The 12,043-nt window shown below is 33.8% G+C and overlaps 1 protein-coding gene across 1 annotated transcript; it reads left to right on the top strand.

The window, feature by feature from the left end:
* The first annotated feature begins 9,656 nt into the window (after positions 1-9,656).
* LOC104896088 (protein MIZU-KUSSEI 1) lies at positions 9,657-10,590 on the top strand. The gene has a single exon (XM_010682787.4). It carries the CDS (start codon positions 9,843-9,845, stop codon positions 10,587-10,589), a length of 747 nt encoding a protein of 248 aa, XP_010681089.1. The 5' UTR covers positions 9,657-9,842; the 3' UTR covers position 10,590.
* Positions 10,591-12,043: the final 1,453 nt, after the last annotated feature.

Genomic DNA, 12,043 nt, shown 5'->3' with positions numbered 1-12,043 from the left:
GAAACTGCTCATAAATTGTGGTCTCATCTGAAGGAACGTTATTGCGTTTCTAATGGCACTAGAATTTGCCAACTCAAATCTCATATTAGTGATTGCAAGCAGCAAAATACGGAACCTTTGGTCGATTATTTTGGATGTTTGACTCATCTATGGGACGTGTAACACCCAGAATATCAAAGAGGGAAAGAAAGAAGTAATAATAGTATTATAGGACGATGATGGAAACATCGTCTTCTGGGAATGTCACTACTACAAGAAATGCTTTTAAATAACTAAGTGATAAAAAAACTTAAATAAATCATATAAATAGATTAAATTAATTAGATTGATAACCAAAAGAGAAAACTAACTCTTAAATTAATCTAACATTTTAAAGCTCACATCTCAACCCGAGCCCAAAACCAAATAAGATTATCATCAACATATCCTGCAAAAGAATATACAACAAACATCCACAATCAGTGGGGAGTAACTAACAGCTCTCCTAGCTCAATTAGGATCCACACAGGAGTTATCAAGCATTAATTAATAAATAAGTCTTAATCAACATAAAATATCAAATTGAACCAAGTAACAACCAAAAGACAGCTGACAATTTAACATGCTTAAATAAGGTAAATCATAAATAGTAAATTTAATGTAAGCATACAAGATCAATAACATCCATAATAATATAACAAAATAATATAAATAGCAGAGCAGAACGTTAGTGGATCGCAACCCACTTCCTAAGGTTTGTTAGATCGAAATCTCCAGACAGCCTATGGGCTTACGTTCCCTACTGCCTGTGTCTAAGAATGGCCAAACTCCTAATGCAGGAAAGTACCAGCTCAGTACTTCCCAACTTCTCGGACGACAATAATTAACCAAGGTAATACTCCTAAATCGCAACCTAGGTGGTTGGCATGTTCTTCACCGGGGACTACATCTATCCCACCGAATATCTTAATCTCAATAAAATATTTCCACTACTAAATATAACAATTTATTCATCAGATATAAATAATAAGGATGCCCTTCAGGCCTTACACCTAAAATCAGCATAAACTAGGATCGTAATCCAAGAGTCTCAATTCAACAATATTTATTCTTCCCAAAGTAATAGAAGTTAAAATACTTATAAAAATCATTTCACTCAACTAAAAAGAATAATCCAACATTAAAACAATACTTATACACCAAAAACACAGTATAGTCAAATACCCCAACTACTACACTCTCGTTGCCTGAGTTTGGGTACAAGGTTAATTACAACGTTAGTTATAATACTCCCGGTACATAACTCTTGGCGAAACGGTACTAAAGACAGTATTATTCTCCCTCGAGTATTGTAACATCGACAACTTAGATATTAATTTATAGAAGTACAACATTATTATACTCTCAATATAATTACCAACAATAATACCATCATAATATATGTAAGACAATATATTATGAGTAATATAGCATTCAACTGACGTAGGCATATAAGCATAGTAATACATAATCATTACAAATTTACATCTGCTAGTTGCTACTTATACCCATAGGGCACATCTATACATATAATACAAAAAAAACAATACCATCATAATGTAATCAAAACACTCATAATAAAAATAAATATATGTTAAAAATAAAAGCAAATAATAATAATAATAATAAATAAAATAAAATCAAAAAACAACTCAGCTTATGTAAACATGTATATAATAGTTAGAGTAATCATCACACCTACATACATGGTTACACTATACAACAATAAGACTAAACTATCCTACCAACTAGGTACTTGCACATATCTATATACTTATAATAGCAACGATACAAAACATAATTTGCTTGTTCACGTCTTCACGAAAGAAAGAAAACAATGAAACTCACAGTAATACTTATGATCATATAAACATGCCATAACACTTCACACAACGAGGCAAACATTGGCACGGTCATGCTTATATACTGTAACTCAATCATGAAAGTGACAAACATTAAGCTTCCTCAACTGAAAATTACTGAACACTATACATGATCACAAATCTCCAAAAAAAAAACATGATATAGATCAATCTTCCACCACCACAGGTGCATACAAACATGACTATCAGACTTACTAACCAATGACTTGAATTATTTTTCAAGCCATAACAAAAATTTCAGCCCCTTGAACATACTTCCAGCAATATCAATACCACCTTTCAAGCATTCATGAATTGTCCAATATAACACCAACAATATGAAACTTTACCCACCCACAAATCTTAGCATAAAATTTAACAAAACATAGATATTAAGAGCTAAATAATTCCTAAACGAATTCTAATCGTGCTAGGTTCTCCGTTAGTTACCTGAATTTTAGTTGAAAAATAATACTAGAACGGCGGAGAAAGAAGAGAATAACATGGCTCCCGAAGACTCCAAGAAAATCGGATGACTCGTCTGTTTGAAACAAAAACAGCGACCAATTCTTCCAGTATCTTCAAAAATTGATGACACCAAAAGCAATATCTCTCCGAATAAATGAATTTCGACTACTCATACGTTGAATTTCGATAAGAGACGAAGGAGATATGGGGCAAACAAGATGGGTGTGCAGAAATGGCCTAAAAATGCGAGAAGGGAGAAAGACTCTCTCATTCTCTCTAAGGCTGGCGTGAGAGGAGGTTTTTTTTTGGTGCAGCAAAATAATGTGATTGATCATATCATTAAGCAAAGATTTAATTGCATTAAGATGGGTTAATGGGGGGATGGCTCTTCACCTTTTAGTGGTTACAAAGAGGGATAGAAGATGCTAATACTATGCTTAATACCCCTCCTCTAAATTTTGGACAACATAAGAAGGATACGGGCTTGCAAAAGAATTCATTAAAAATTGTGCCTTTGGACGTCGATACACGCACCTTTCTCGAATCTCTCTTTAGGTCACAACAAATATGTACTATTTTGAGATAGTGAGATCTCTTATTATATTTGATTAAGATTAAGTAGGGCACATTCTTGAGAGAAAGATACCCTAATTTCTTCACTCTAATTTTGACAAAAGAAGAGGAACTACTTCCTCAATGTAAGGTTAACTACAACAATAATGCCAATATAGACGTGAAGGTGATCATAGGGATGCCCAAGAATGATGTGCGGCATAAGTCCATGGAACTACAACGTTATGACTTGCGAACAAAAACAACAAGGAGCCAATAAAGAACCACGATGGGGTTATGCCTTGACAGTTGACACATGGATGCCCTCAACTTAAGAGCATATAATTTGAAGGATGAAGATATTATCCGGCTTTGTCGTCTTGGTATAACAAAAAGCTTCACTTAGCAATTGCAATTTCAGTTGTTCGGGAGTGATATTGAGACTTTCTAATCACAATAATATACGCTCATCGTTTATTAATAGATTTTCCATTTCTAATTTGGACACTACATATTTTAATTTTTTTGACAATAACTACATCTAAACTAAGCAAACAAAGCTACAAACTACAACTAAAACTATTAGCTAAAACATGAGCTTGCGGAACTTGAAGACGAGGGATTTTAGAACTACAACACAAAGACAAAGAACTTCCTAATGACAGAATTCTTTGAATTGTCTATTTGAGAGAGATATTCCTCACGCCCTGAGTGAGGAGGACGCGAACCACCTCAGAAGAGTCAGTTAAAATATGGATGGAGGTATAATCTTTGCTAATCAGCCATTGGACACTATTTATAGGTAACGAAAATCCTTAAAATAATTTCCAATATCTAAAATAAAACATAGTCATGTGTGGTCTTGTTTGATTCGTCTCATTGTATATATTTGGAAAATCAAACTTTCACAATTTTTACTAGTATGTAATTAAAGATAAGGTAAGTGAACTCTTTTACTAATTACAACAATTGTAATTCTTAGTTGATGGGTGATTGCCAAGGTGATTATAGCTCCCACGTAAGGAAGTTACCCACAACGTTGGGGAGAGCCTTCCTAATCCTAGACAAAGTTTGTGACCCCAACACAAAACCCAATCCTTTGCTACAAAATCCAAAACCGTTTTGATGATTTAATTGGGCCAAACCAAACTAAACATGCAAATTTCGTTAATTTACTCTACTTATCCCAAGATTGGAAATAACACTCTGCTTTGGCAGAACCTATTATTAACGATCAATTTTTATTAGGTATTTATTTGGAATAGCAAAAACCAAATATTATATTTTAAGGGACCTAAGTAAATTATTATGTTTATTTCATTACTAGTGAACATTTAACATGATTAAATCACAAGCATAATAAACTTAAAAAGCATTTAAAAGAAAATATTTAAATGCAAAATTAGAAAGTGATCTAGTATGGTCCCTAACTCTAAAGACTACTCTTTAAGGCATCCATCTTCGAACCACCTCGGATCTCCATACTTGTGCTCCATTGAAATGAAAGGTCGGATCTCCATCCTTGAAACCCTTCTGCTTGAATAATTTTTTAAACTTAAACTAATATTACAAAATTACCAATGATACGTAGATCGTATTTAAATTACAAAAATACAAAAAATATACGTAGCTCATATTTTCTATCCAATTTTTGGGCCATAGTAATCACCGCATGCATTCATAATATCATATATATATATAACATGATCAACTATTAAAATTAATTATCATGCTTTAAAAACTTTAAAACATAATAACACCATATAGATTTAATTTCATATTCAATGAAATGGTTATTAGGATTATCTCTCAAGGGCTTTTAAAATATTGATCTAATAATTTTAAAAAACTATTAAATTTAAAGAACAATACTTAAGCACCTAGCTATAGGCACCACATATATTTTAATTACATTAAAATATAAATATAGCATGATATTTAATCACATATACTAGCTAGCATGAAAGAATTAATAAATTTATTAAAACTAGCAACCTAATATAAAATTAATATCATAAAATTAAACACCCAACATAATTTTAATTCATTTAAGTATTAGTATAGGATACCAAGCATAAAAGCTACTTAATATGCATTAAGGAATAAACACATTCAACGTTTTAATCCATTGAAGATAACGAGTCGTTGCGGCCAGAGACCCGCTCGCGATCCGCGCGAAGCCCTTTGATTCTGTTTTTCGATCTCAATTTAGGTAATTTTAATCGATAAACGCATGATTTTCTTTATACATTAAGACATTTTTATGCATAAATGAATCATACTTGGCCTCAAATTCAAGAATTCATGCCACAAATTTATACATAATCATATTAAGCATAAAATTAGAAAAAATTGATGGGAATAATCCCACCTTTGCCCAGTCTTTCTAGATTTTTCCCGCCTTTTGATAATCCGGCAATAATCCCACCTTTGATATCATCTTTCCAAAATGAGCCTTTATGTGTTGGTGAACTATGAATACAGGTAAACTGCCCTAATTACTTAATTAAAACTAATTAAATATATTTTTAACTTAAATTATTGATTAAACTTTTAATTCTATGTAAAAAACATTGTTAATTAACTTCAGAAAAAGAAAAAAAATAATGACACCCTACCCTCAGTTCCCCACCCCTCCACTGCTAGTTACCCCCTGCCTGCCACCCTAGTCCCACCACAGACCAACCATCCCCTTCCCCTCCCGCTGCCACCACATAACCCTCACTAGCCCCCACCCCCACAACGTAACCTCCACTCCAACTACCCCCACCATGTAACCGTCACCCCCTTATCCTCCAGCCACCAACCGAAACTATCGCCTCCTAGCAATCCACCACCACTGAAACCACCTCAAAAACCCCTTCCACATCCTTCCCCCACCGCAAAACCCAACTCCCCTTCATCTTCATCTTCATACTCCTTGATCGATGCTTCCCCTTCATCTTCATCTTCAGACTCCTTGACCATTGCTTCCCCTTCCTCTTCAACTTCGACCTTCATGCCTTCGATTGATGAACACCGGTGGTCTAGAAGAAAGAGGTTGATGGCGTTTAAGTGTGCAGTTCTGGAAGAATCTGGTGGTGTTGATGGCGTTTAAGTGTGTGGTGGAAGTGGAGAGCATAATTGAGAGAGAGAGAGAGAGAGAGAGAGAGAGGAGGAGGAGGTTGCAGATGTGTAGGAAAGAGGGAGGAAGGGTTGTTGTGACTCTTGCGAGTGGGGTGAAGGGGTTCCTTAGTGTTAGGTCTGAAGATAGTGAAACATGAAATAATATAACAATTCTATATATACATGTATTGAAAAAATGATATGTATAAACAACTTTTATACTTGCACTAGATTAAAATCCTATTTTAATCATGCAAAAAATATCTTCATGCTAACAACCTCCCCCAAATGAATTGAATAATTAAGAAAAACATGTATCAACATGATCATATTAATCTATGCAATAGACTAACTGATATAACTGTAGGACTTTAGATGCTTAATGCGGAAAAATAGTATCAATTACCCAAACATCTAACCCCAAGAACTTTGCATAAATTAACATGAATCTAAAATGAGCATAGAATTATACCTCTTGATGCGTGAATTCCTCTTACACCTCAAGCCTTCTAGTGAAGATCCGTTAGAACCTCAAACGTCGTTCCTCTAATGTTGGTCCACGAAAAACTCTTGGATCACCACATATGCTAGTACGGAAGAGAGAAAAACTCTCTTGCTTTTGGTGTGTATGGTGGTTGAATGTGGAAAGGAAAAGCAAGGAGAAAATCAGAATTTTTCCTCTCTAAAGATGATGTAAAAGTTGTACTACTTTGTAACCCCTATATCTCCATATAAGGAGGTTACATAGAGGTGTTTCATGAGGTGTTATTAGCCTCATAATGTCACACATTGTGAGCCTAATAAACTCATGAGTTACATCTTATCCCACCCATTTAAAAAAACCACCAAACCCATTAATATGATTATGTATATTTGTAGTTGGCCCAATCATATTCGCCCAATTAAACCGCAATTAGCTTCGAGCAAAATATCGCAGTCACCCAATATTATTGAATATTTTACCTCCATAATTTATACATATACATTTAGTTTGTTACACTTGATCGAGGACAAAATCCTTTGGAGTTTTATTTTACTATATTTCCACGTGGAAGTTTAAAAAATGGTATGGAAAATGGTTCTTATAGGTGGAAATTCAAGACTATCAACACAAAGGTGTCGGAAACACGAATACACTCAACATGGTTAGATCAAGAATGTTTTTTCTCCAAACTATGTCAGAATGATAGACCTCCACATAAATAACTGCTTAATTCAGGAAATACAAAGGCGATTGTGCTATATTTCTCACTTTGTGTCATTGTAGTTTTTTGAAGACGTATTTGATTTGATATTGTCTGCCTGTATCTTATTTTTCTTTAATACTTATAGTATATGCAGTTTGGTCTTCAATTAATGAAAGTTTCTTTTTTAAAAAAAAAAAGTCTAGTCAGCTTGACAAACGTAGGTAACATGAGAGAGGATTGGAGTGATGAAATCGGAAAAAAATAAACAAACAAAACAACTAATTAAATATTTTACTGGTCGCTTGAGATGATTTTGGGAAGGTAACTCTAATAGTTGACTTTATTATAGAATAATGCACAATTGGGCCTATTATAACCTTGTGAAGACCACCCATATTTTGGATTATTTTTGTGAATTCATCCTTTATAATATTAGATAGCGATAAATGTCACAAGATTACACATTATAAATTTGGTGTATAATCTTATTAAAATTAAATCAAAATATTCTAACTTTGAGGAGTTAAGTATACAATTGGATACTAAACTTTGCCAAAAGTTTCAGTTTGGGTACTCAAACCAAACTTCTGTTACTTTTTCGTTAACTCCAATTAGATAATAATAAAAAATACTTTTGCAAAAAGAATTCATTTCTCTTCCTAAAAAAATTTAATATCTCTTTCTCTTTCCTCTCCCATAAACACCAAATCCACCCCCTCCCACCCACCACTCCACCTCCGCCCACCCACCAGTCCACTGTATCCCCCCTAGTTTTTCTCTCTCTTCCGCTCCTCCGCCTTCCTCTCTTCCATGGTGCAAGAACCAGAAAACCAAACGATGTTATGATACTGAGGATGAGATTGTGATTTCACCGTTTGATGTACCCACCATCATAATTGTCATGCCCATGTACATGTAAACTCGACCCATCAAACTACCTATAACCCCATCAATTGTATAAGAATCATCACCATTACTGCTCAGATCACCATCAAAACACTCATGATTTTTCCCCAAATCAAGAACCCTAACACACTTCACATCAACATGATCATGGTGATGATTGATCATTATCATGCGCATTGACATAATTTGTGGGCAGTTCCTTTACATCGTTATCTTCATCTGATGAAGAGGATAGATAACCAATGGATTCAACGAGATCGACGCATTGAATTTCGTAAATGCTTTCATCATCAATTTCAATATCAAATCGATTGACGAATTCCCAGTTGCACAAATCTTGTTGTGTAGAGATTGATACCATGGATTGTTTTGACATTGAAGAATTTGAAGTTTTTTCTTGTTTTTCTTTAATTTTTCTCTGTATTTTGTTTTGTTTCAATGGAAACTTCTCTCTGCAATTTTTGGGATATATCTCAGAAATGTTGAGTGTTGCTTGTGAAATGCAGCATCTTGACGTAGTTTTGGTTGCTGGAGAGGAGAGGAAGGCGGAGGAGCTGTAGAAGCAGGGCCATAGGAGAGAGAAAAACTAGGGGGAGATAGGGGAGAAGGTAAAGTGGTGGATCTGATTTTAAGGGAAGGAAAAAGAAATGCATAATAATTATTTTTAGGATGAGAAATGAAAAAATTATTTGCAAAAGTACTTTTTATTATTATTTAATTGGGATTAATTGTAAAAGTAACAAAAGTTTGATTTGAGTACCCAAACTGAAACATTTTAAAATTGAGTACCCAAATTGATACTTTTGGTAAAGTTTAGTACCTGATTATGTACTTAACTCAACATTGAGGAGGCAATGATTAAAATTCATTTTAAAATAATCCGATAATACACTTTAATCTTTATGAAACATTATCCTGTAATTACTAAACCATGCCTCAATTAGGTGTATGCCATATTGCCATTGCCCATTACTACTTTAATTAGCAGCATCCTTATCTCCCTAATTTAGATAATCATCATTTGCCTACGACCTACGTGATATTTCCTGCGTTTTAAAATAGTTGCACCATTTGACATTTGGTTACTATTCATCAACCAATTTTGACAAGTATTATGTAAGAAAAAACATAACCAAGTGGGATCTTGTTAAATTCATTCCAATACGATGATTTCAAATATCAACTTTTTATAATTTTTACTTAAAACACAATTAGAGATATTAACGTTTAAAAAAGTGTCTCGATAAACGTGAAAAAGAAAATGATGTAACTATTTTAAAACAAAGGAAATATATAGAGCTATGACATGTTTATCAAACACCATGTAATTTATGTTGTTTCTACATACTTTCAATTACAGTTGGAAACAGGAAAGGACAAGATACAACAGATAAAATCATCAAAAAATAGTTCAACTAAAAAGCCAAAAAATATCGTTTAACTTGAAACAATTAAATTATGTACGTGTCAGCTAAACCTACCTAAAAGTTTTAAAGGCTAAATAGATCTACTAATATATTTTGCTTGAAAATGCAAAATTAAAATTGCATGAGTTGTATTATAGCTTTACAAAAACAACCTTGCGAAATCTCCCAATCCATAATTAGCAAACTAATTAGTTACTTTCCTCGTACCCCCAGAGTTTCACCATTGTGGCATTGTGTTTGTATGGAAGTACAAGCTTTTCATTGCAAATTAATTTCGCCACCAGAAAAACAAAAAATCCATCTTAAAGCATTTCTTGATGGGTAAACAAAAACAATCTATAGATATAAACACATTTAAAGATATAGAAGAAGAAGATTCAAAAAAATCACCCCCTTTACCAGAAAAACAAACATCTGTTTCCCTAGTAGAACCATCTCCTAGGAAGAACAAACTCCATAAAAAAACGAAAACAATTCGGGTTATCCGATCCATAATCCGGTCATTCCCGATTATAGCTCCGAAACCTTGCAAGTTTCCGGAGATAAACTTTCGGAGCAGTAGTCCAAGTACCCGGGTAACGGGTACGTTATATGGGTACAAGAAGGGGAAAATGAGTTTTTCCATACAACAAACGTCCAAGAGTTTACCCACATTGGTGTTAGATTTACCAATACAAACCCATGTTCTACAAAAAGAAATGAGCCAAGGAATGGTACGAATTGCCCTTGAATGTGAAAAAAGGGATGAAAAGGAAAAGAAGGCATTATTAGAAGAGTCAGTATGGGACATGTTTTGTAACGGCAAAAAGTTAGGATATGCGGTCAAGAGGGAGGCTGATGAGATGGATTTAAGCATTATGGAGCTTCTTAAGGTCATTACAATGGGAGTCGGAGTTTTGCCGTCCGCTGAATTCAACGATGCCGACGATCCCGACGACGAGTTGGCCTATACCCGTGCAAATTTCGATCATGTTGTTGGGTCCAAGGATTCTGAGACATTATATATGTTGTGTCCTGAAGGGAGTAATGTTCCTGAACTTAGTGTATTCTTTGTAAGAATATAATCTTGTAATTGCAAAATTAGTTGGTAATTTAAGATGATCATCTTAATTAATATCTTCTTGTGAATTCATATATGGACTCATATATGTCAGATAATTTTAGCAGATTACCTTGTTGATGCGTGAGTAACTAGGGTGGGTGATTCGATGCGTAAAAATCTGGTTATGGTGGGTAGATTTTAGAAACTTAGAGATTCACGTAATAAAAGTTTTCTCTAGATGATCAATTGTAATGCCATTTGGGTGATCTATGAGGGAATCAAAAGACAATTATTCTTATTTAAACATGAAATATGTTGCTTTCTTTGTTCTCCAAACTAACAGCACAAACGAAAAATATGAATATTTATAGATTTCTTTTTGTTAGGTGCAAAGAATACTTGGCCAAAAAGCTAAAAAGTTAAAGTGGATAATATGATATCTTGAAGTAAAATTATAAATGATTTGACTTCAGTTCGATTGCCTCCTTAAACATAAGTGTCGTCTTGAAATTTTCGAAGCCTTTTGGTACTAATTACTCCCTGCGTCCCAATTTATTTGCTACATTTGCTTTATCACAAAGACCAAAGAGGGAGTGAAGACCATTGCCATAATAAGAATTAACAAAAAAACAAATAGGTAAATTGTGGGACCTATGTACTATATATGGAAATATTTACAAAAACAAGGAAGGAGTTAGAAATATTTGTAAATGTAACAAATAAATTGGGACACACCTAAATGGCAAAATGTAGCAAATAAATTGGGACGGAGGGAATATATATTTCCTTTATAAGACAGTCCTTGAAAGTTTAATTTTTACATAATAAAGCATCTTAATATTGGGAGGTTTGGGCAATATAACTAAAAGATAATGGATTTCACAAAATTTTATCTCCTAAGATAAGGGATATAATATGTGTATAAGCACACTCTCTTAAATAGGCTTATTGGAGACATTGCTACTAGGGCTATTCAGAATGTGTTTCTGGACCGCATCCAATTGTAATCCAACCCGTTTTCAACGCCTTGGGTTGGTTTGCAATTTCAAAATTGTGGATTGGTTTGTGATTTCAAGCAAACCACAATTTGTTGTTTGGATTGAGTTTGATCTTTGTAAAAACTACAAAACACTTGCTTAGATGATTTATTTTTTTTAAATATAAAGTTTATCTATTTTTATTTTTTTAGAAATATACTACCTCCATTTCAAATTAACCTACACACCTCAATTTGACGGGATGGGGTTCACATGCTAACAAGGATGGATGAGGACGAAAGGGGGTTTAGCCTTATTAGCTGGGATGGGGGTTCACATGCTAACAGTATGGCTACAGTTTATGCCCACTAAAAAAATTGCCAATCATTCGGCTTCTTAATCTTTCATCAACCGTAACCACAATTTCTTGATTCTTAATTAGCTAAGACAGGGTAAGATATTACAAAAAGCATGTGGAACGACCGAACGAGAGAATGTA

The sequence above is a fragment of the Beta vulgaris genome, chromosome 6 (assembly GCF_026745355.1).
Source record: "Beta vulgaris subsp. vulgaris cultivar EL10 chromosome 6, EL10.2, whole genome shotgun sequence".
Classification (NCBI taxonomy): Eukaryota; Viridiplantae; Streptophyta; class Magnoliopsida; order Caryophyllales; family Amaranthaceae; genus Beta; species Beta vulgaris.
Note: the sequence above shows the minus strand (reverse complement) of the source record. Positions and strands in the feature narration are given on the sequence as shown.